This window comes from Stegostoma tigrinum, chromosome 40 (genome assembly GCF_030684315.1).
Source record: "Stegostoma tigrinum isolate sSteTig4 chromosome 40, sSteTig4.hap1, whole genome shotgun sequence".
NCBI lineage: Eukaryota > Metazoa > Chordata > Chondrichthyes > Orectolobiformes > Stegostomatidae > Stegostoma > Stegostoma tigrinum.
In genome coordinates, this window is record NC_081393.1 from 16,195,255 (window position 1) to 16,221,621 (window position 26,367).

At 40.6% G+C, this 26,367-nt stretch overlaps 1 protein-coding gene across 2 annotated transcripts in view; it reads left to right on the forward strand.

Moving 5' to 3' along the window:
- Positions 1–26,367, forward strand: part of polb (polymerase (DNA directed), beta) — a 115,092-nt gene that overhangs the window by 7,038 nt on the left and 81,687 nt on the right. For both annotated transcript variants that reach the window (XM_048523111.2, XM_048523112.2), the window contains 9 exons: positions 574–631; positions 1,136–1,202; positions 5,790–5,864; positions 10,538–10,596; positions 12,309–12,358; positions 14,241–14,292; positions 16,583–16,637; positions 18,589–18,661; positions 22,807–22,877. In XM_048523111.2, the coding sequence (XP_048379068.1) occupies positions 574–631; positions 1,136–1,202; positions 5,790–5,864; positions 10,538–10,596; positions 12,309–12,358; positions 14,241–14,292; positions 16,583–16,637; positions 18,589–18,661; positions 22,807–22,877 (560 nt within the window). The remainder of the gene's footprint in view (positions 1–573; positions 632–1,135; positions 1,203–5,789; positions 5,865–10,537; positions 10,597–12,308; positions 12,359–14,240; positions 14,293–16,582; positions 16,638–18,588; positions 18,662–22,806; positions 22,878–26,367) is intronic.

Genomic DNA, 26,367 nt, shown 5'->3' on the forward strand with positions numbered 1-26,367 from the left:
AAGTTTAAGTAGATCAAGTAGTAAATCCATAGGTACATTGCCTTGATCTGCACCTCTGAAAAATTCAATCAAGTTAGTCAGCCATGACCTACTATTAACTAAGTTATGCTGACTGTTCTTGATTAACCCCCACCTCTCCAAGTGAAGGGTAATTTTGTCTCTCAGTTTTGGAGATTGTGTAGAAAAGAGTCATGGTATTAGGTGATTATCTTATCAAGTAATCCCAAGGCCCTTGAACCGTGAAAGCAGATAAGTAAAAGGTGGCCTGATGAAAATGTACCAAATTTTAAGCAATTTGGAGAATGAGGCATGAGCTAAAAGTAGTGAAATGAAAATTATGGACTGGTGTCAAGAAAAAAATTTCAGGCAAATTGTTATGAGTGCTTGGAAATAAACGTTTAATTCTGCAAGTTGGAGTACAAGTATGTTGACATTTCAGTGAGGTGAAATGAGTGTTTTATTTTCTTCTGGATGGATAAATTGAGACGGGTTGAGAGCTATTCTTGATTTATATATTATTTTAAAATGTGCGTTAATTTTTTAAAACTATACTTACACTAATATTTTCTGCAGAGTTGGCTAACTTCGAGAGGAATGTGAACCGAGCAATGCACAAGTACAATGCATACAGGTAAATCCCAGGATGGGCAGTTTAGATGCAAGTAAAAAAAGTTTCAGCTAAAAGGATTATTTTACATGGTACTTTGTCGTGATAAACTGAGTAAAGCTCAGTTTATCATACTGCCATATAGTACTTCCAAATAAATCCAGCATGGACTGATAGTCTTTCCACACATTGCCATGTTGTGCCTTTCAGTGATGATCTGAAAAGAAGCAGTAGTTACCAATGTGAACAGTGTGTAATCAGGTGGGTATAGATTAAGAATACAGCAGTGAATAGGAATGTAGGGTTCATCCTTATTTGTCACTTTGCTGATTAGATTACTGTTAATTAATTGTATGTTCAATGATATGATTGAATACCAGATTTACATGTGAGACTCCCTGATTAATGTAAACGTGTAGAACACTTTTACAAAGCAACATTATGTTTTAACTTTCTGCTTAACTGTGGATGGTTGCTGTACGAGAAATAGTTCTTTCAGAGTTAGTTTTCCTTTTTATCTTACGATAGGAAAGCAGCTTCAGTTATTGCAAAATATCCAACAAAAATCAAGAGTGGTGCGGAAGCCAAAAAGCTGGTAAGCACTCACATTTTTAGAAAACATTCTTATAACTTTTAAAATGCTTTAAATTTAAAATATATTAGTTTTGCTTCATATTTACATTTCTTAAATGATCTGAAGTTTCAAGGGGTTGGAGTATGTGGCCCAAAGAGGACGCCCTTTACATAAGTGCAAGGAACAAGCAGAAATGGACGAATTTCAGGTTAAAATTCAGCTCAAAAGGAACGTTATGGGTATTATTACTGAGGCATGACCACAAGACTGGTGGTCAAGACTGAAGGGCCTAGGCCTGAAACGTCAGCCTTCCTGCTCTTCTGATGCTTCTTGGCCTGCTGTGTTCAATCCAGCTCTATACCTTGCTATCTTGGAACCTAAATACACCAGTTCATAAAACTTAAAGGAAAGATGGTCAAGAATGAAATAATTTCAGTACTAGCAGAAGATATAACAGAGGCGCAGAAGAAGCAGACGCGTTTTGGGTAGACTAATGAAATTTAAGAATATTTATGGATCTTGTCTATAAACCTCCAGGAGCACCTGTGAAGTAACAGATGTATAAATGCAGAGATTTGACGATTTGTGTTAAGAAAGGCAGAGTGATTTTAATTTTTTTAGCTTTCACATGGGTTGGGATAAGCAAACTAGCACGAGTCATAATGTCACTGGGAAGATTGTGCTAATAGTTGTGCCCCATTGTTGCTACGAGCTGCCACAAATGTATAAAATCCCAGTGAGACCACCAAAATGACAAATTTGCCTGACTGACTCAGAATAAAAATAATTCATGCCAGGTTTCATGAGGAACTGGGAAATAACAATTGTAGCACACTTAATTCAACAAGATCAGTAAAAAGAAAAGATTTCAAACTTAAACTATATCCCTTCAAAACCCTAAACATACACACACACTTGATCGCGATTAAAACAGACAAAAAACAGTTTCACCTATATTCTGTGTGTGGACTTGGAATAGAGATAGGGTAAACAAAATTCTGAAGATCAAAAGTCTAGATCACAAGGTAGAAAGTTATTTTACTTACAGCCCTTTTGATATTGGCAATGATGATATGCTTTTGTCTGCAGGGTGTCTATTGCTCTTTGATATGATGTCGATCAGGTGAACTTGGGTCCTTTCTAGTGTGATTTCTTTCTTCTAAGCTTTCTTGGTTTTACTGTATTTTACTGAGAGAGAAAAAGAGAGAGGGAGAGATCGAAGCTTTCTACCTGTGGGCTTTGGATACCTTTTTACTCACATTGCTGCTCTCGGGATCTAACAGCTTTTTAACAATCTGCCTCTCAACCAATCAGGGAACTATTGTCAGCCAGAATTTCTTTAATTCATAAGATTCTTGACGCCATTTAGTACTGAATTCTCCCTCTTATATCTTCCAAAGAGCAACAATTTTTTTTCAGCTCAACAGTATGCATTTCTCGATTTTAAAGTTGCAAGACATTCTTGAGTTTTTAGTTACAGCAACTGAACTTGGATTTTGGTTTACAATTCCAAAAAATTGAAATTGATGTGGTCTGTTGTCTTAGAAGGAGAATCAGTTGAGTATGTCTGTACTGGTTTTTGACATCAAGCTTTGAGTCAACAAGGTAGCAGGCATTATTATTAAATTTATTAATGAATCAAACTTAGTTAACAGACGAATGGTGCACAAACATTTATCAAATAGCAACCTGAAAATGATCAAGTTCAACATATTGTTTCAAAGGGAGAAATGTGAAATAGCTGTTAAGGATCGGGATTTAGATAAGGTTGACTTCAACAGGATTAGGCGGATCCTGGCCAGAATAAACTAGATAGGCCCTGAAAATAGTTAAAAGGACAAAAAATTTTCAGGGGGTGTTCAAAAAAAAGTTACAGAATTAGGTTTTATGTCCTTTAGGGGAAAGAGCTGTATTTGTCAAATAAAGCTATGAATGAAAAGGTGTCAATTTCGAAACAGATCAGAATTGTCAGCCATGATCATAATGAATGGTGGTGCTGGCTCGAAGGGCCGAATGGCCTACTCCTGCACCTATTGTCTATTGTCATAAGATTCAATTAAATCATGGCAGATCTGCAACATATTCATAGATCATTGCCAGTCATTGGATGGCATGGTAGGTCAGTAAGCATTGCTGCCTCACAGTGCCAGGGACCTGGGTTCGATTTTACCCTTGGGAGTTTGCACGTTCTCCCAGTGCCTGCATGGGTTTCCACTGGGTGCTCTGGTTTCCTCCCACAGCCCATAGGTGTGCAAGTTAGGTGGATTGACAATATTAAATTACTCGTTCATGCTAAATTACCAGTTCTGAGGAAGGGTCGCCGGACCCGAAACGCTAGCCCTTTTTTTTTCTCCTCCACAGATGCTGCCAGACCTGCTGAGCTTTTCCAGCAACTTTGTTTTTGTTCCTGATTTACAGCATCTGCAGTTCTTTTGGTTCCTAAATTACCCAGTGTTCAGGGACGTGTAGGGTTAGGTACGTCAGGCTTGGGAAATGCAGGGTTTTATGGATAGGGTAGAGGATGGGTCTGGGTGGAACGTTGTTTGGAGGGTCGGTGTGGACTTATTGGGCTGAATGGCCTGTTTCCACACTGTAGGGGTTCTATTATGATTATGTTCTAATATCTATTTTTGCTCCATCCGTTAAAGATTTAGATATATAAATATGAATCAGTCTCAGATTTAATTTTAACTATTGTTATAACAGTTGCAGTTTGCAGAAGAGGGTTACAAACCTCTGGAGCTCTTTGTATTGAGAGTGATTTGAAATTTCGGTCCTGAAAGAGCTGGCTGTAAATTTTAGAGTCTGTCTCCCTGTCCAAGACTCGTTAACAGAAATAGTTTTTCTTTGTCTGTGCCATCTATTTCCTATAGCGTATTGAAAACTTTGATCAAATTACACTTAACCATCTAAGTTTCATTTATACAACCCTAGTTTGTGTAATGTCTCCTTGCTTGGAGTCCAGATATCAGGCAGTAAATGTATTCTGTATTCTCTCCTTAGGTCAACATATCCTTTCAAAGTTGTGATACCCTGACCTGCTCATGCTTACTGAGTGATCCAGCCCAGACTTTGTCTTGTTGAAGCATGACCCCTACCCTTCCTGTTGTATTCTAGTTCTCTAGATACAAAGGCCAGAAATTCATTAGCTTTTTAAATTATTTTATAAATTGTTCAAAATGTAAGCTTCATTTTGTCTGGATTTACCCAAATCTCTAAAGCAGAGTACTTTTTTTTTGGGGGGGGGTGCGGATGTACACCATGAATGAAAATGTTTGAAAATAGCAGAATAAATTGATAAAACTAAAGGAAAGTCTTTGAGCTTTATTAATTGAAGTACAGAATACAAAAGCAAATGAGTAATGCAGATGCTTAATAAAAAAAAATTCAAAAGACATTCAGGTAAGGACATGAATAAGAAATGTTTGGAAGGACATTGGCCACGCACAGGCAGGTGGGACTGTTTAGTTTGAGATTTGGTCGGATTAGTTGGATTGAAGGGTCTGTTTCCATCCTGCCTGGTTATGACTTCTGTGAAATGCTAATTCGTCATTCGTTGGCATATTGTATTCAAATCTGGAACCAGACACAAGGATGTCAAAATCTTAGAGGGTGTGGAAAAGATTTTATATAATGGTGTGATAGATAAAGGCCCTTTATGTTGTGAGATTGTAAAAGCTAAATTTGCTCAGCTTAAAATGTAGAATGTTACGAAAATATTTGAAAGTTTTCCCAATCATGAATTGAGGGTGTCAGTTTCAGCTCAGGGTAGAATTCAAGCTGCTTGAGTGAGAAGGTTGTGAATTCAGACCAGAGTCCAGAGACTTGGGCACAAAATCAGGGCTGACCCTTTGGTGCAGTCTTGAGGGAATGCTATGCTGTTGTAGGTGCTACCTTTATGATAAAACTTTAAATTAAATCCAAGTGTGCCTACTCATAAAAGGATAATAGCTCTATTGGAAATTAAACAAAGAGAGTCATTTGAATCACAATTTATATCTAAGTCAACAAGGATAAAATCATCATATTTTGTTTTTAAGACATGGCTGTTTGAATGACTTTGGGGTGTTCTATCTAATTGCCTTGGACCCTACTTTGGGAGCAATGATTATATTTCAGAAAAATAACTCATTATGGAATGCTTTGGGACATTGTAGAATGTGTTTTAAATTTCAAGTCTTTCTTTCATTATCCCACCACCAATTTTTATTCTGCTAAACTTAAGAATGTCCGTGTAAATTCTAGACTGTAATATCAATGAGAGTGGGCTGAGTGAGCTTTTTTCTGTTTGTTTGATGATAGAGTACTTGAGTTCCACCAGCATTTCTCCCGATTATCTGCCCAAAGTTATGCATTTGACCATGGTGTGCTGGAGCAAAGAATATGAAGAGTGCTCCAATTCACAATCGATCTCTTGATTTCTTTTCTACTTCACATCTTTGTAATCAGATGTGAAAATTCAGTCTTTAGCTTCTCACACCGAAATTACATATTTTTTTGCTTGTGTGTTGTAATCAATGGTTTGAAATTCTGTTTCTAAGTGTGTACTTATTGTATGTGAAATATCTGAGTGAATATTGTTACAACTTCCATTTCCAACACTTTTAGGAAGGAGTTGGTGACAGGATTGCAAAGAAGATTGATGAATTTCTAGCAACAGGGAAACTGCAAAAATTAGAAAAGGTGCAGTATGCATTTTTGACGTAGTTTACCTTTCAGGTTTACAATTAACCTATTTAGATTTGTTGGAAGTTAATGGTAGTATTTGGACAGGCTGTTTACATGCAAATAAATTATATCATTGTTCTAATTGTCTTTGTCATTGTCTTCTAATCATGATATTATGAACGCTTTTACTTATTGTCTAAATTTTCTTTCTACTCTTGTTAAACAAAAGATAGAAATAAAAAGGCTCCCCTGTCACTACCCCCATCAAACATCCCTGGATAGCGACAGCATAAGTAAAGCTTTCCCTACCCAATCTAAGCTGAGGGAGAAGTTTCCTCTACTCTAAACAAAAACAAAATATCCTCAATTCTGGAAAAATGGAAACCAGTAAATCTACAAAAATGGCCCCCTGTTGATTCTGCCCCCATCAACCATTGCTTGGGTACGGAAATCAAGGGTCGAAAGTAAAGTAAACTTTCCCTGGCTTGTTCAAAAATAAAGGAAACTTAAAAAACAACATAATAAAATGTGAGGCTGGATGAACACAGCAGGCCAAGCAGCATCTCAGGAGCACAAAAGCTGACGTTTCGGGCCTAGACCCTTCATCAGAGAGGGGGATGGGGGGAGGGAACTGGAATAAATAGGGAGAGAGGGGGAGGCGGACCGAAGATGGAGAGTAAAGAAGATAGGTGGAGAAGGTGTGGGTGGGGAGGTAGGGAGGGGATAGGTCAGTCCAGGGAAGACGGACAGGTCAAGGAGGTGGGATGAGGTTAGTAGGTAGCTGGGGGTGCGGCTTGGGGTGGGAGGAAGGGATGGGTGAGAGGAAGAACCGGTTAGGGAGGCAGAGACAGGTTGGACTGGTTTTGGGATGCAGTGGGTGGGGGGGAAGAGCTGGGCTGGTTGTGTGGTGCAGTGGGGGGAGGGGATGAACTGGGCTGGTTTAGGGATGCAGTGGGGGAAGGGGAGATTTTGAAACTGGTGAAGTCCACATTGATACCATATGGCTGCAGGGTTCCCAGGCGGAATATGAGTTGCTGTTCCTGCAACCTTCGGGTGGCATCATTGTGGCAGTGCAGGAGGCCCATGATGGACATGTCATCAAGAGAATGGGAGGGGGAGTGGAAATGGTTTGCGACTGGGAGGTGCAGTTTCGCAACAAACAACTGCACCTCCCAGTCGCAAACCATTTCCACTCCCCCTCCCATTCTCTTGATGACATGTCCATCATGGGCCTCCTGCACTGCCACAATGATGCCACCCGAAGGTTGCAGGAACAGCAACTCATATTCCGCCTGGGAACCCTGCAGCCATATGGTATCAATGTGGACTTCACCAGTTTCAAAATCTCCCCTTCCCCCACTGCATCCCTAAACCAGCCCAGTTCATCCCCTCCCCCCACTGCACCACACAACCAGCCCAGCTCTTCCCCCCCACCCACTGCATCCCAAAACCAGTCCAACCTGTCTCTGCCTCCCTAACCGGTTCTTCCTCTCACCCATCCCTTCCTCCCACCCCAAGCCGCACCCCCAGCTACCTACTAACCTCATCCCACCTCCTTGACCTGTCCGTCTTCCCTGGACTGACCTATCCCCTCCCTACCTCCCCACCCACACCTTCTCCACCTATCTTCTTTACTCTCCATCTTCGGTCCGCCTCCCCCTCTCTCCCTATTTATTCCAGTTCCCTCCCCCCATCCCCCTCTCTGATGAAGGGTCTAGGCCCGAAACGTCAGCTTTTGTGCTCCTGAGATGCTGCTTGGCCTGCTGTGTTCATCCAGCCTCACATTTTATTATCTTGGAATCTCCAGCATCTGCAGTTCCCATTATCTCTTAAAAAACAACAAACGAGTCCCCTCTGCTCCATCCCCATTGAACACTCCCAGGGCAGGGAAAACAACAGTTTCAAAATCCAGATGAAAGTTCCTCTACTCATTTCAACTAAAAATAAAATCCCCTCACAATGATCACATCAAGCACACCTGGGACGTGGACAGTACAAGATTTAAATAAAAGCCCCCTTGGCTCTTCCAAGAGGTCCAAAATCAATGCAAAAGAAACATAAAACAGCCCTTTACTGGACACAAAACTGAGAAAAAACACAAACTTAATAAGTTGAAAGGAAACTTACCCTGCTTAAATAAACTATTATTATTTAAACGGATGATGCCCTTCAGCACCCACAACACCCGTCGGAAAGGCCTGCATTGCACCAGTGAGCACTGTGTGTTCCTGCTCCAAGGACACCCTACTGCCAACGTAACCATGAAATGGAGCAGACAGTCAGAAACAAGGACTCCTCTTCAGCCTGGACCTGTGAATGGCCATCTTGACCAGCACAGGAGCAAAGCCATGAGAAAGTCAAGAGAAGTCTCTGTCCCTCCCCACACTGGGTGGTTTTAGATCTGGAATATGGGGCTGCATGACAACTAAAACTTAACCAGAAGGCCCTTCAAAAAACTAAAGTTGCTGCAAATAAACACACTCAAAATAAATGTGAAAAACCGTTTCCTCCAGACCACAGACTGTGCACGTGGTCTGGCATCCAGTGAACATGCAGAGCTGATGATTGCATGGGACTGAAGCATGTAGCAGTCTCCATGACATAAGAGTAGAAGATCCCTTTGTAGAGGGTCCCCTGCTGGGCATCTCCATCATCAGAGGGCTAAATGTCTTCCCAAGGTGTGTCCAGGTGGTGGGCAAAAGTATGGCAGCAGAGAATGTGCAGCATCACCCTGTACAGATAGTGCCTTTCTGCCGCATGAAAGGTTACTTGGAGGGTATCCCTGAGATGGCTCAGGTTGTGGGGCACTGTGTCATGGAGAAGGGTCTCTGGTGCGTGACTGATGTCGAGTTTTGGACAGACAAGGGTCAGTTCACCAGAAGCCTGCAGCATGCCTGAGCCTCCCTGAGTGCATGCAAGGTCACGGGACCCCAGTGCCTTGTTCCTCAGGGTCTGGATGGCTCATGTTGCAAACTAGAGGTGGATTGACACCCTCTTGCCAACTGCATTGATGTCATCTAGCCTGCTCCTCTGTGATCCAGTGTGCCTTTGACTCTGGTCAGCCCTGTGTCCCAAGCGCTCTTCTGCTTCGGCCAGCACAAATGTCACTCAAGGAAGAACCTGTTCCTGAGCAGTGGCTCCCTGAGCAGAGCCACTATTGCTGTAGGGCGAGAGCTCTCGAGTGAACCGACCTTTTCCCAGACTTTGATCAAGTCTAAATAAAAGACAGACCATTCCTGAAAGAAGACCCGAGGCTGGGCCCACTCCATGAACAGAAACTGTGTGTTGTAGCAGAGACTGCACACCTAACAGAAAAAATACACCATCAGGGTGCATCACCTTGGTGAGACTCAATGTAGAGATATCGCTGCAGGCTCTGAAGGAGGAAAGCTGCTATCTGGATGTAAAGCAACACAATACCTGCATGCCCTCAACATTTTCTTTCTTTCCATAAGCGTTATGTTTTCCAAAATGCATGACAAATATATTACTCTAATCCATTCCTTCAATGGAACTCTCAACTGTGGAACTGTTTGCCTCAGTTTGATCAGCTAATCTCCTACAATTTTAATATTGCTTTCAGATGAGACAATAAACCAAGCCCCAGTTGTATGAATATGCACTACTTTGAAGAAGATATGGGAGTTCTCAATCCCCAATATCAATCATTCAGCAGTCACCTAAAACAGTTTTGTTCTTTTTCACTTCACTTGCTATTTGTAGAACTTTGCTGTGCAGATTGGCTCCTGCAGTCTTATATTGCCCCGGTGATTGTACTTCAAAAGTGATGAATTCATGACAAAGCACCTTAGGATGTACCAAGTATTTTGGAGACGTTAAAATATTTGGTACACCTTTCTTGTTCCAGTGCTTGTCATCACTGCTGCCTTCCTGCATCTTTTCTCTTTTTAAATTTGTAGCCCTGCTTTCACTGGACTTTTTGAATGAAAAAGAAATTAATTTGGTCAACTAACAGGGTCAAATACTCTTATGCTTTGAATGCACAAGTATAGCCACAACTATGGGGGTATTTCCTTGCGAATCGGGATAGTGTGATGTACCTTCAATAAAGGACACTATTTGCAAGAATAAAAGATAATATAAAACATGATTCTTGGAGAAACCCTTAATAAAAGACTATGTTGGCAGAATAAATTTTTTACATGAACTTTGGATGGTTCTTGACTGTGAAAATGTGATGGTTAGCTGAATATTTGTTTAATCCAAAGAACAATCAGTCATCTGAAGTCAATGGAACAAGCTAGCACTGTGGGGTTCCACAGGATGTGCTGTTTTGTCTGCACTTATTTTTCTTTTTGTTGCTTAATGTCATGGTAGTTGTTCAGGAAGTACTCCCATGAAGTAACAAAGTAGACATTGAATGAATAAGCATTACTTGTAAAGTAAATACATGCTACTCTGTGAATAATTAGTGGTGGGAACCAAGGTGTGAACTAAGGTACCACTTTAATTTTTTCACTACAATCTTCTTAGATCTATAAACAAATGTCAAATTTCATGATGAAAATTAATTGAACTATTTCCCACTGCATACATCTTGACACCAATACCACCCACTGGCTAGCTTACGTTTCTGTTTCCCTATTCAAGTTTAGTCTTTTTGCTGTGCTTTTTTACTGTGTTTGTACTTTTATTGCCTCACTGAATATTCTGTATTTCCTTTCCAGATTCGTCAAGATGATACCAGTGCATCGATTAACTTTTTAACAAGAGTGACTGGAATAGGGTAAACTCAAAAGACAAGAACTCCTAATGTAGCATAATCTACCAAAATGGAGGGGATTCCCCCATCCATTGCTGCTGGTTATATCATGAGTACTCTGAACTTAATCTTGTTTTCAGAATGTTGACAAAATTGGCCTAAATAACAAGAAATAAATTGTACCATGTTATTAGCCATGTGAAGAAATTGAAACAACATAAAAGAACATTTGTAAAATATCTATTGTGATAATGTTTCACAAAGGATAATCTAATTAAAAAGCCTGGGAGATGGTGGCATAGTAGTAATGGGCTAGTAATCTAGAGGCACATGCTCTGATGACCATGGTTCAAATCTTACTTTTGCAACAAATGGAATTTAAATGAAATTGTTTAATCAGAACTGTAGTGGTTGTGACAGGGTCAGCCAGATGGACCTCATAGAATGTATTTCCCTGAAAGGGGCCGTTAACCTGTTCCTATCGGAGAGCCCTGCTGACAGAAAAGGGTAGCAGGTCTCAGACATTCTGATACTTTGATAGCAAGTTCTGAAGGAGCTGGAACAGTGTCAAGGAATCTACACATGGAAATAAAGGGTGACTTAGTGATGGGCTACTGGCCTCTGTGGAGTTATTTCAGGAACATGGAATTGAAAGCTAGTCTCTATGCCATGAGACCATGACAGTATTGTCACATTGTTATAAAAGCCCATTTTGACCTTCAGGGAAGATGTTCTACTTTTCTTACTTTGTTTGGCCTACATGTGGCCCTGTAGCCCCAGTGATATGTTAACTCTGACCTTCTGTCTGTTGTAGCTAAGCAAGCTACTCTGCTCAGAGGCATTTAAGGATGGATAGCGAATGTTGGCCTTGCCAACAGTGCCTATCTCCCATGACCAGCAGTGCCCATGCCCCATGACAGCTAATGGAAGCTCCACTGTTACAGTTTTCTGTGGAAGTCTTGCTGGGAAGCCTGAATGGCCAAACGTCACAGGTATAAATTAAGATGTTACTTCTTCTAGGACCTGGTGTTGGCAGCATTTATTGTCTTGTTTTGTATAAATGAACTGAGTAGGGAGCATGATTTGAAGTTTTCAGATGATACAAAACTTGATATTGTAGTAAACAGCAAAAAGGATAGTAGCAGACTCTGAAAAGATGCATGTAGATCCTGAAATTAGCAGAGCCCTGACAGTAAATTTGGCGTGTTTAAGGATGAAGTGATGAATTTCGGTCAGATCGACATGGAGGGAATTTAATCTAAATAATGTTACATGAGGTGGAGGAGCAGGAGGACTGCAAGAGCAGCAGAACTCTGTAAACAAATTCTTGATGCCAAGGAAAGAAAGTGAATTGGAATATTTGACTTCATATTACGAGCATTGAATTCAAAAGCAAAGTAGCTGTGGTAAAGTGTTAGAAATCACTTGTCAGGTTTCAACTAGGGCATCTGGATAAAGAAATCTGAAGCCTTGAATGGATCTAAACATCAGGATGACACAGTTAAAGTTAAGGTATTGGGGGACTGGAGAAAGGTTTAAAATGGATTTATTTTTATCAGGCTCACAATTGAAAGATCCCAGTGAAAGAATAGTGATTGTCTAGATTAATCATCTTAGCCCTAGTAAATTGTTGGAAGTGTCCGCTTCAAAAGAACTTTTACAGGCAGGATCATGTTGTGTATTTTCAGAACTGCTTTGGCCTGAAAATTGTTCTGACAGATGTTTTCATTCTACAGACCAGCAGCAGCAAGAAAATTTGTTGAAGAGGGAATCAAAACCCTAGATGGTATGTTTCTTGAGTCCTGTAACTTCTCTGTCAAAATAGTGAACACTTTGAGTTCAGCAAAGTTATCCATTAGACTAATTACCCATTAAAGCAGCAGGTATTTGAAAATATTCCTTTTGATTTTTTTACATGTTACAGTATAAAACTTTCTGTCCAAAGTACTGGATATGATTTTGTCTGATATGTCCATCCTTATCCTATTTAATAATAATTCCTTTCTCGATATGCTATTTGTGTAAGTTTCATGCCATTGCAGTGTCATTGTGTATGTTTAAAGTGCTTTAAAAAAAGGTGATGCCTATGCATTCATCTCCTGTGCTGGTATCCTATGGTTCAAATGCATCTGTTGTTCATTGCACTTGTATGCAATATTTCATATCAGAAGAAACTACTTACTAGGAAACCTATCAGTCTATTTATTTGTTCCCCTCTCCTCTCATGATTTAAATTTGCACAGTGAATACAGATTAATAAGGTTGCAAACCGTAGTGGTCGCTCTAAATCAATGAAACAAGACTGACTGTTATGACCAGCTATTTAAAAAGAGAATCATAGAATCCACAACAATGTTATAATCGGCCCATCAAACCTCTGGCTGTTTGAAGAGTCATGTAATTAATCCCACTACTCAAAGCCCTGTAATTTTTTTTCCATTCCAGTATTCATTGATCTCTCTTTTGATTGTTGAATCTAGTTTAGCTGCCCTTTCAGGCAGTACGTTACAGGTAGGAAATCAAAGTGTAAAATAAAATTTCCTCATACTCCTTCTTATTCTTTGTCAGTTTCCTTAGTTCTCTGTCTATTTACCTTCTGTCGCAGGAAATAGAAATCCTTCTTTCTTCGATCAAAACTTTTTGATTTTGAACACTTTCATTAAATCAAAAGTAAAATATTGTAGGTGATGGAAATCTGAAACAAAAACACAATATGCTTTTAATACTCAGTGTGCCAGTACTTGTGAAAAGATGCAGAGGCCTTGTTTTTGACGAGATGACCAGTTATGATGAATTGTCACCTCAACCAGAAATGTTAACTTTCTTAAATGTCCTCTTAATCTTCTCTGCACCAAGGAGAGTTTTTCCCAGTTTTTTCAATCATTTGCAACCTTACCATTTTCATAAATCTCTCATCATCATCTTCAGGGTCTTGACATCACTCCTGAGAAGGATATGCGGTATTGAAAACGCTATTCCAATGGACATCTGAGTAATGTTTCACAAGAAAAATGTAATTTTCTTACTTTTGTGTGGTATTACTGTATTCAGAAATCCCAGAATCCTGTATGTTTTTTATCATTTCATTCAACTTCTCCTGCCACCATCAAAGATTTGTCTGTGCACCTGCAAATCTTTTAAAAATATACCTTTTAGTTTATGTTGTCTTCTTCTGACCAAAATCTATCAGTTCACACTTCTGTGCATGCAAAGTAATGTGGCACACCTCAGTTTATTTTACTAGTCTGTAACCTCCTCAAATGCTGCTAATATGCTCCTCACTGCTTGCTACATTTCTGATTTGTGTGTAATCTGCCAGTCAATGTCCATTTATACCAATATCCGTATCATTGTATGAACATAAAAAAACTTATATTTTTCATTGTGATTTACTGCTAGTGATGGAGAGCAGGAACCTGGGTGTCTCCTTAGTACTCCCTGATCTTACACTGTTGTCTAGGGTGCCAAGACTAACTGTAGCATCAGTACTGCTTTCCAATAAGAATAAAACCGACTCAGGACAGATTGGAATTAAACTGTGAATCTATTGGCCTCATTGAGTTACAAATGATGACCTCACCAATCCAACCTGCAGTAACTAAATGTTCCTATGTTGCATGTTTAAGTGCAGTTTATGATTTCAAATGTTATTTTGTGACATTTTTTAGATCTCAGAGAAAATGAACACATCCTAAATTATCATCAGCGGATTGGTTTGAAGTAAGTTATGGTGGAAATAATTTTTCATTGTTGGGATCTGATGCTTTCAAAAGTCTGCAACTAGTCCTGTGCATTTTATCTCAGACTTTTTCAAACATAATATCATTTAAAAGAAAAAAACAGACACACCTTTGGGCAAATTATCTCATTCAACATCCTCACCACTTGGAGTCGTAGAGCTGTACAGCATGGAAGCAGACTCTTTGGTCCAACTCGTCCATGCCGACAGAGATCCTAAATTAATCTAGCCCCATTTGTCAGCATTTGGCCCATATCTCTATAAACCCTTCCTATTCATATACCAATCCAGGTGCCTTTTAAATGTTGTAATTGTGAATGGCAGCTCATTCCATACACTCACCACCCTCTGTATGAAAATGTTGCCCCTTAGCAGTCCCTTTTAAATCTTTACCCTCTCATCTTATGCCTATGCCATCTAGTTTTGGACTCTCCCACCCTGGGAAAAAGACTTCTCCACAGAGCTCAAACCGTCCAAACCTGGCCACATGCTCACAAACCTTTTCTGAACCCTTTCAAGTTTCATAGCGTCATACCAATAACAGGAGGACGAGAATGGCACGCAGTATTCCAGTAGTGGCCTAACCCATGTCCTGTACAGCTGCAGCTACTATACTCGATGCACTGACCAATAAAGGCAAGCATACCAAATGTCGCCTTCACTATCTTGCCTACCTAGGACACTACTTGCAAGGAACTATGAACCTGTACTTCAAGTTATGTGCCAGCAGTTCGAAACTAGTGTGAAATTTTAAAAACATGCACAAGTTTTCAGAAAGAAAAGGCCATTTCATATCATTGAGCTTTGTCCTTGCACAGATTGCAGTGCCACTTAATCGTCTTCGGAGCATGTTTCCTATGGTTTTGTAATATTTGAAACTTAATGATTCCTGAAGGAGAAAGGTGTTGGATTTTATTGATAAAGTTGATTTGGTATTGTGTTATGCATAACTATGATGTCCTGGAACTTGCTTAATGACTTTGTCGAAGCCGAGACAAATTTATTTCTATAAAATGACAATAGTGTTTTATTTTGGGGTTTGATTTCCTTCGAGTTGGTGATTGAGAATGTGACGTGGAGATAATGAGCAGTGACTTGCCTGATATATCAAATGAGCATCCTGAGAAAAGTAATTTGATTGAGGTAGTAAGGATAGCACAGTGCCTGCTGTCTGTTTGGTCCCCACATGATACCCTTCACAGTAAAATAACCTGCTGAATTAGCATATTTGACATAGCAAAGGAATAGTTGCATTATCTTTTGGTCCACATTTTCAAAGTTATCTTTCAGTCATTGCAATGGGACTCTGCATGTAAATTTTATTCAACTTGTCGTTTCAAATATTAGCGAGATCAAACCTTTTGGTTATTGAATTCCATGGACAAACAAAAGATATAGAGTAGCTGATAGTTTAAACTGTTATTTGCAGTTTGGATATTTGCATCTATTAAGAGTTAACTCTGTCTCTTGACTCTATTTTTTAATGGGTAAGGAGAGCAGGTTGAATTTGTTCACAAGAACTCACCAGTCGATTAATAGACATGTGTTCAATGTTTTTAATGTTGAGAGCCTGCATCTTCATGAACTGCATTACGTCCTTGTCTTGGGTGAAAGTACAAGCTGAATGAGCGAAAGTTCACTTCTTCACTGTTTGTTTCATGATTTCTTTTTAAAGGAATTGTGCACTGCATGTATTTGCAGTTTAATGTGCTGAAAACATTTAGTGTGATCCTTTTCTCTGCCACTAAGTAACTTCAGTTTGGATTGGGATTAATTGGAATTGTTGTTAAAGAAGTAATTTGTCACTATAAATCTCATTCTAGCATATGTCAACATTTCCTGAAATGGTTTTTTTGTAATTATATTGAAATGGGAAATGAATAGCAAGCACGATTTGAAAAATGTTTAATAGGACTATCAGCAAAGCATTCAGAAATAATTTACACTTAAAATGTATATTTTTAACTGACTGCTATCATTTTCATTGATGAGCAACTTGCAATCATATACAAGGATCTGTGGGCCATGATTGCACCTTTCTGATGTTGATCTTAACTCATTGGTGATGTTGCTACTTACAGAGGAAACACAAACAATACATTTGATGATGTGAAGCTGTTTTCATGGATTAAAGATGTCTAAGTAGACTCTGAAACTAAACATTCTAAGTGAAGAAGCTTTCTGCTAAACAAGTAGAGTTTTTCTGTAATGAGAGTCCTCACTGAATTCCTTTCAATAACTTTATTACAATGCTTTTACTTAATTTTGTAGGTATTTTGAGGATTTTGAAAAGCGCATTCCTCGATGTGAAATGGTGAAAATGCAGGTAAAACACACAGAATTAAGTTTGCCAATAAGGCACTTGAGTCTGATGTTTGTCGAGATAATGTTATTGAGAGAAGTTACGCAGAAGAGTATCCACAGGCTCTGAATCCTGATACATGTACAGTATTTGTATGTTTTGTAAACAGATATACTAGTTGCTACGTGCTGAATACAGCCTGTTTTGTTGTTAGACGCAATTGCATCCTCTCCTTTGCCAAATCGTGGTTCCTAAATTTTTCACGTAGCTGCTGCCAAAAGTCAGTCTTCCCTGAGTCATAAAATCATTGAATACTTCAGCACAGAAAGGAGCCATTCAGCACATTGAATATGTGCTGTCGTTATTGATGAGCAGTTGACTTTGTTCCATTCACTCACTCATTTCCTATACTACAAGATTGATTACATTTTAAAATTATTTGTTTTGTGTAAAGATCTTTGGCACATCCTGGGAGTCAGAAAAGGTGCTAAATAAGTGCAAATCGGTATTTATGTTCTTCCTACCTTCATTCCTTACCACTTTTTCTCTCATCTCCCAGTACTTTTTCCATTCATTTATGAAAATTACTGTTGAATTCATTTTCAACACTCAACCAGGCAGCATTGCAAACAGTAAGAAGAGAAAACGAAATTAGAGTACATACTGTACCCACAATTGCCCCCTGTCTTTTCACTGCTGCATTTTCACATCAAAATAGGATACAGTCAAGGACGTCAGAGGAGATGGTTAGTTGGAACTATTCTAGTAAATCACTTCTTCATTCCCCGTGCCCCCCCCCAAAAAAATGTTGCATCGTCCCTAAAATGTGGTGCCAGAAATAGATACACTCCTCCAGCTGTAGCTAAACTAATGCTCTATTTTTTTTTTGCGTAACGTCCTGAGCTTTGTACTTAGTGTGGTTATTTGTAAAACAAGGATTCCATAAGTTATATTAACAGTCATAAACCCGAAAGATTTGTGTGAAAATGAGCTCAGGTAACTGTTTTCTCCTTTAAGCCCTGTTACCTCCTTTAAGATGTTCCCTTGACTAAGTCTACTCTGCAAGTCTCCCTGTATCTGGGTGTCAGATTTTATTTGATAATAGTCCTGTGAAACTTATTGGAGCATTTTACTATGTTAAAGGGCAGAATATGAATGAAAGTTTGGTATTGTTATAACTAAGACAATTTGTTTAAAAATGTGTACATTGCATTATATGTAAGGGCAGGCAATGGCATAATGATATTATCACTAGACTATTAATTCAGACGCCAAGGTAGTCTTTTTCAGGACCTTGATTCGAACCCTGACATGGCCAGTAGTAAATTTTGAATTCAGTAGTCATCTGGAATTAAGAGTCTAATGTTGACTGTGAAACCATTGTCGCTTCACCATTCGCAACACACAGCTCCCTTGAGGTAGCTACTTTCCAGGATTGATGCTTCTTCTGAGTAACTTCCTGTCATCACTAATGCCTCTGTTTGCCGGTAGAAACTGTATAATTCATCCTAATGCCACGTGCTATGTGCTGTCTCCTTGCACATCTCAAGTTTGGAAGGGCACAATCCAGAATTATACTGTTAGGTATTTCTTGTATTAACTGCACATAAATTGAAGATGTCAGGTTTTAACTGTCCCATTACTTGAAGCCCTATTATAACAAAACATGAGAAAGATTTGGTAACCTCTCCCTACCTTCCCTTATTGGTATTGATGAGATTGTGAATTTACTACTTGGGGAACTATGAATTAAAGTTAAGTATCTTTAGGCATGAGCATGTTGGAGTGCCTCATGTAGGCCTGAAACGTCAGCTTTTGTGCTCCTGAGATGCTGCTTGGCCTGCTGTGTTCATCCAGCTTCACACTTTATTATCTTGGATTCTCCAGCATCAGCAGTTCCCATTATCTCATATCTGTCTGCCCAGTTTCTCTTTCGTGTAGATTGTACTATGTTTTGTCTCTCTTCACTCTTTAGGCCATTGTTTTACGGGAAGTGGAGAAACTGGATCCAAACTATGTCGCCATCATTTGTGGCAGTTTTAGACGAGGTTTGTATTGCTTCAGTCATTTTTTGTTATTTAACTGGCAACTATCTGGAAGTGAATCTCCAGTAATTGGAAGTTCTACCTAGAATTTGAACTGAAATTATGAAATGTAAAAAATGCTGAAATGTTCGTTTTTAAAAATTTTAAATTGCAAATATTTAGGCTTCAAAATATTCTCTATGTTGCTCACGAAATGTTATTTCATCCTGGAAAATTCTTTCATTGTACCTGCCAAAAGTCCAGGAAAAGATCTTTCGCTCCCTTTTATCAAATATATAAGTATAATAATTAATTAAGTAAAGCGTGAGTGGTGAAATCTTGAAATACAAAGGAAAATTTCTGCAAATGTGTAGCTTGTCCGTTGATGTGAGAGTGGTAATGTCTTTCTGTCTTAGAACACCATCGTTTGCAAGTTGTATAAGGATAGCATTCTGTTTATATACGAGAGAATCTTTTGGTTTGATAGAGAATTCATTATCTCTGGAACATGTTGCTGGTGTCTACAATGAGCACTGATTCAATTTAAGTGTAAAGTGTGAAAATAGATAAGTCCCCTGGGCCGGATGGGATCCTGGGATCCTCTGGGAAGCCAGGGAGGAGATTGCCGAGCCTTTGGCATTGATCTTTAACTCGTCATTATCTAAAGGAATAGTGCTAGAAGACTGGAGGATAGCAAATATGGTTCCCCTGTTCAAGAAGGGGAGTAGAGACAACCCTGGTAATTATAGGCTAGTGAGCCTTACTTCAGTTGTTAGTGAAGTGTTGGAAAAGGTTATAAGAGATAGGATTTATAATCATCTAGAAAAGAATAATTTGATTAGGGATAGTCAGCACGGTTTTGTGAAGAGTAGGTCGTGCCTCACAACTTTGAGAAGGTGACCAAAAAGGTAGATGAGAGTAAACCGGTTGATGTGGTGTATATGGATTTCAGCAAGGCTTTCGATAAGGTTCCCCACAGTAGGCTATTGTACAAAATGCGGAGGAATGGGATTGTGGGAGATATAGCAGTTTGGATCAGAAATTGGCTTGCTGAAAGAAGACAGAGGGTGGTGGTTCATGGGAAATGTTCATCCTGGAGACCAGTTACTAGTGGTGTACCACAAGGATCGGTGTTGGGTCCACTGCTGTTTGTCATTTTTATAAATGACCTGGATGAGGGCATAGAAGGATGGGTTAGTAAATTTGCTGACGACACTAAGGTCGGTGGAGTTGTGGATAGTGACGAAGGATGCTGTAGGTTACAGAGAGATATAGATAAGCTGCAGAGCTGGGCTGAGAGGTGGCAAATGGAGTTTAATGTGGACAAGTGTGAGGTGATGCACTTTGGTAGGAGTAACCGGAAGGCAAAGTACAGGGCTAATGGTAAGATTCTTGGTAGTGTAGATGAGCAGAGAGATCTTGGTGTCCATGTACACAGATCCTTGAAAGTTGCCACCCAGGCTGACAGGGCTGTTAAGAAGGCATACAGTGTTTTAGCTTTTATGAGTAGAGGGATCGAGTTCCAGAATCAAGAGGTTATGCTGCAGCTGTACAAAACTCTGGTGCGGCCGCACTTGGAGTATTGCGTACAGTTCTGGTCACCGCATTATAAGAAGGATGTGGAAGCTTTGGAAAGGGTGCAGAGGAGATTTACTGGGATGTTGCCTGGTATGGAGGGAAGGTCTTACGAGGAAAGGCTGAGGGACTTGAGGCTGTTTTCATTAGAGAGAAGAAGGTTGAGAGGTGACTTAATTGAGATTACATAAGATAATCAGAGGGTTCGATAGGGTGGATAGGGAGAGCCTTTTTCCTAGGATGGTGACAGCGAGCACAAGGGGGCATAGCTTTAAATTGAGGAGTGAAAGATATAGGACAGATGTCAGAGGTAGTTTCTTTACTCAGAGAGTAGTAAGGGAATGGAACGCTTTGCCTGCAACGGTAGTAGATTCGCCAACTTTAGGTACATTTAAGTCGTCATTGTACAAGCATATGGACGTACATGGAATAATGTAAGTTAGATGGGCTTGAGATCGGTATGACAGGTCGGCACAACGTCGAGGGCCGAAGGGCCTGTACTGTGCTGTTATGCTGTTATGTTCTATGTTAAGGCAGATTTTTAAATATTCACAGGGTTTGAGCATTGCAGGTAAGAAATTTGGGTAGCACCGTGACTCAGCGGTTAGAACTGCTGCCTCACAGCACTGGGAACCCGGGTTCGATTCTACCCTCGGACAACTGTCAGTGTGGAGTTTGCGCGTTCTCTCCGTGTCTGCGTGGGTTTCCTCTGGGTGCTCCGGTTTCCTTGCACAGACCAAAGATGTGCAGGGTAAGTGATTGGCCATGCTAGATTGTCCATAGTGTTCAGGGATGTGTAGATCAGGTGGTTTATAGGGGAATGGGTCTGTGTGGGATGCGCCGAGGATCGGTATGGACTTGTTGGGCCAAAGGGCCTGTTTCCACACTGTAGAGATTCTGTGGGCTCTATGAATAGATCATTTTGATTTGTAAGTATATGATGTGGAGGCAGACTTGTTGATTGTAGAATGGCCCTGGTCTGACGCGGTTGTAAAAGTTGGCAACTACTACCGGAAAACCTTTGAAGACTACTGTAGTATAACTTGTAGATTATGGAGGGACCAAATGTTGAAGGTAAAAGATGAGCTGCAGCCATATGTGCTGGATGGTGTCGAGATTCTGGACTGTTGTTGAAACTGTCCTCTTTGGGGCAAGTGAGGAATAATCCATCACATTTCTTACTTACACCTTGTCAATGTTGGACAGTCTTAGGTGAGTTAACTGGCACAGAATTTCCAGCCTCTAACCTGCTCCTGGAAAGTAATATTTATGTGACTTGCCTAATCCAGTTTTTGGTCAGTGATAATTCACAAGGTATTGTTGGAATGTTCATCTGCTGTAATGCTGTCTAATGTCAAAGAGTGGATATTATCAAGCTTGTGTTTAGAGGTCATCATTACCTGGAACAAGTGTGCTGCAGAGTGTTACCTGCCACTTTTCAGCCCAAACACGAACCATTGTTCTGGTCTTCCTGCATATGGACATGGACTTCTTCATTTTCTGAGGAGTTGCAAATTGAACTAAACTCTATAATCTCAAGTAAGCATTTCCACTTCGGTAGGAATGAAGCAGATGCCACTAACTAGGCTCTGGACTTCTTTGAGGAATGCCTACAGGGATTGGGATGATTGGCCTTCATCAAACACAACCTCATTGCTTTGAGCTAGCTATGACATTGGCCTCCTGACCTTGATAACTTCAGTTTGAGGCAGCTACTTCCACCTCCCCTCTGGAAATCAGTTCTTTTCTCCATGTTTTGTTGAATTCGGTAATGTAGCCTGAAGTCAATGGTCCTGATGCAGCTCAAACTGACCGTCACTGAGCAGTGACACTTTTGATGGCACATTCAACAACACCTTCCATCATTTTTGCTGTTACTTCAGCGTTGCTTGCAGAGCAGTAATTGGCTGCATTGCATTTGTTCTCCTTTTTGTAGACAGGGAGTATCTGGGCAGTTGTCTGCTTTGTTTTATTAATACTGATGTTGTAGCTGTGCAGGATCAGTATGCCTAGTTGCAGAGTACAGGTTTTCATGACAGCCATGGTCTTGTCAGGTCCCATAGCTTTGCAGAGTTCACTCTGATTTATTTCTTGATGTCACTTGAAACTACTCAAATTTACTGAAAGTTGATCTCTGTGGTTTTCAACCTTGACTGGCCCATTTGGACTACCAGCTGAACTGCTTGCAGGTACTTCAAGCATGTTCTCTGCAGTTACATACAGAGTTTTGCTGGCATTGAGGTTTTTGCTGTCATTGATGGTAGGGGACAGTAGTTGTTCATGGTATTTTCAGCATTTGAAGTTATAGTAGGTCAATAATTGGGCAGCGTCATTCAAGGCCAATGGTTGGAAGAGTTGTGATCATTTGCAAAACACAAGAGATCGGTTTCTTTGTGGGTAACATTCATATTTATTACCTGTAAAAACTTTGGGTTGGAGTGAGTACTTGATAGAGATCACAATGGTCATTTTTGTCATGATCAGCTAACATCTACCTGTCTACAAGTTCTGTGCTTCATTGCATGTTAAAAGTAGCAACTGCCATGCAGATTGGAAGGAGTCTCCTTCATTATTCTTATCCTTTGTGTCTCTAGGTGCTGAATCCAGTGGTGATATGGATATTCTTTTGACTCATCCAGACTACACTTCAGAATCATTAAAAAGGGTGAGATCTGATGAATTGACATACTGTTATGGAAAAAACACAACTTGGCCTATTGCTATGTGTGATTTGAATTGGCCAACTGGATTTTAAAAGCATGAATATCATTAACATTTTAATGGTAACAATTGGCTTCTTTGACATGTTTCTCGTAGAGTATCATGTACATGCTGGTGTGCAGCATAAACACCAATATAAATCATGTCTGAAGTGCTTCCTTTTATAGGCTATAAGTTCTACGCAGTACCACTCTCTGTATTTTGTTTATACATTTCTTTAAAGTTGAGACCATTTTGTAAGTGTGTATTAATACATAGGAACAGAAGCTGTCCATTTGACCTTTCAAGCCTGCTGCAGCACTCAGTGTGATCATAATGTGCTGTCAGCTCCGCTTTCTTGTATGCACTCTAGTGCCCTCTAGTTTTAGTTTCCCCAAAGAGGAAATATCCTCCATGAGGGCATTCTGTCCAGTCCCCTCAAGTTCTTACATGAAAGCAGACTTAGTTGAATGCTCGCTTTCCCCCATTGCAGTCGAGTCATAGAAACATAAAGCACAGGAGGACATTCAATCACTTGTGCATGTGTTGACCATTTATGCTGCGTTACAAATTAGCATTTAGTGGTTTCAGACTTGCCAAATGAAATATTTTTGTCAATCTACTCTAAAAAAACCCTCAATATTTTAAAGTCCCCTCATAGATAACTGCTTAATCTTCTGTTCTAAAGAGAACAATCCAAACTTTTCCTATCTGTCCTCATCTCTGATAACATCCTGATTAAATGTCATGCAAACTTTTCAAAAGCTTTTGATCTTTCCTGATGTATGTGTTCCAGATTTACCACCTTAAGTCCTAACCAGTGATTTACAAAGCTCTGCTATGATCTCTTGATTTTTTTTCAATTCACTTGTGGGATGTGGGCATTGCTAGCTGGGCCAGCATTTATTGTCCATTCTAAGTTGCCTTTCAGAAGGTTCTGATGAGCCGTCTTCTTGAGCCGCTGCAATCCAGGTGCTGTAGATAGACCACTCCCTTAGGGAGGGAATTCCAGGATTTTGACCCAGCAACGGAGAAGGAATGGTGAATATTTCCAAGTCAAGATGAGTGACTTGGAGGGGAACTTTAAGGTTGTGTCTGCTCTTGTCAGGGAGCTGCTGTTTAGGAGTAGGGTCCTCCTTGAACGCAGTTTGTACTGGCTAAGGGAGGAGAGAGTTCAGAATGCAGGGCTGACCAGAGTCAGGGACACGCTGGATGTTAGAAGAGCGGCCTGGATGATGCCAGTGGCCATGAGTGTGATGGTCCACCTCTGGTTCGCAACCCGAACCATCCAAAGCTGAGTGGACAAGTCATTCAGCCCCGACACCTCGATTGCGCTTGAGACGGCTCAGGAGGTGGAGGGCTTCTCGATGAACTGACTCCTGTCTGTCTGCAACTTGATATCAGCCTCAATCTGCGGACCCTCCTCTGGGTCATGGTTCACCATAATCTGAGCCAGTTTAGGGATATCCTCCCACTGCTCTTTCAGATGACTTGGACCTTTTGTTTAAAAGAGTTGAAGGTACTGTCTAAGGATCCTTGGTGAGTTGCTGCAGTGCATCTTGTAGATGGTACACACTACTGCGACTAAGCATCAGTGGTAGACAGAGTGTATTTTTGTGGATATAGTGCCAATCAAGTGGACTGCTTTGTCGTGGATGATATCAAGCTTCTTGAGAGTTGTTGGAGCTGCACCCATCTGTGCAATTGTGGAGTACTCCACCTTACTCCTGATTTATGTCTTAGAGATGGTGGACAGGCTTAGGGGAGGTAGGAGGTGAGTGACTTCCTGTCATATTTCTGGCCACTGACCTGTTCTTGTAGCCACTGTATGTACGTGGTGAGTCCAGTTCTGTTTTGGTAACTCTCAGGATGTTGATAGTGGGGGATTTGGCGATGGTAATGCTATTGAATATCAAGGGTAGTGGTGAGATGGCCATTGCCTGCCATTTGTGTGGTGCGAATGTTAGTTGCTGTTTGTAAGCCCAAGCCTGGATATTGTCCAGATCTTGTTGCATTTGAACTTGGACTACTTCAATAATTGAGGAGTTGCAGATAGTGCTCAATATTGTGCAATCATCATGAATGACCTCACTTCTGATCTTACGATGTAGGGAGGGTCATTTATGAAACATCTGAAGATGATTGGGTCTAGGATACTATTCTGAGGAACTCCTGCAGAGATGTCCTGGCTCTGAGGTGACTGACGTCCAACAATTATGATCATCTTCCTATGTGCCAGGTATGCCTCCAACCAGAGTTGAGCTTGCCCCTGATATCGCTTGATTTTTGTTCGCTAGGCCTCCTTGATACCACTGTTAGTCAAATGCGGTCTTGACGTCAAGTGCTGGCAGTCTCTCCTCACCTCTGGAATTTGGCTGTTTTGTCCATGTTTGAAACAAGACTGTAGTGAGGTCAAGAACCAAGTGGCCCTGGCTGAATCTAAACTGGGTGTCACTGAACAGGTTATTGCAAATCAGCTGCTGCTTGATAGCTCTGTTGATGATACTTTCCAGCACTTTATTGCTGATCGATATGGAGCCACAACCAGCTGGTTTGGATTTGTCCTTCTTTTTGTATACAAGACATACCTGGGTTACTTTTCACTTGTAGGGCAGATAAGTGTTGTAACTGTGCTGGAAGAGCTTGGCTAGAGGAGTGGCAAGTTCTGGAGTGCAAATCTTTAGTGCTGTTGCTGGAATGTTGTCAGGGCCCATAGCCTTTGCAGTATCCAGTGACTCCAAAAGTTTCATAATACCGCATGGAGTGAAGCAAATTGGCTGAAGACTGGTATCTGTGGTGCTGGGGACCACTGGAGGACACTAAGATGGGTCACATCTTATTTTTGTGCATACCTCATGCTATTCCTGGCACGCCCTCCACTCTCCATTGAGGGTTGATCCCTGGCTTGACAGTAATGGTTGAGAAGGTGGTCTGCCAGGGGGTGAGGTTGCAGATTGTGCTGAAGTATCATTCTGTAGTTCATGGCCAAAAGTGCACCCTGGACGTCTAGTCTTGAGTTACTCAAGACTGAAGTTTTTTCCACTTAGTGTGATGATAGTGCAAGACAACATGCAGTAGGATATCCTTAATGTGAAGGTGGGATTGGTGAGGATGTGTCCAAGTATGTTTTTCCATCAAATTGGTTCCTTCACCACTTGCCACAAACCAATTTTAGCAGCTTTTTCCTTAGTGCGATCAGTAGTGTTGCTGTTGAGCTACTGTTGGTGTGGGTGTTGAAATCCCCAAGTTGCCAAGTGTTGCTCAACTTGGAGGAGTACTGCCAAGGGAGGATGGTATCTGATAATCAGAAAGAAGTTTCCTTGCCCATGTTCAACTTGAAGCCATGAGCCTTCATAGGGTCTAGAGTCTATGTTGAAGACTGCTTGGGCAACTCCTTCCCAACTGTGTACTGCGGTGCCGCCACCTCTCCTGGGTCTGCCCTGATGGTGGGACAG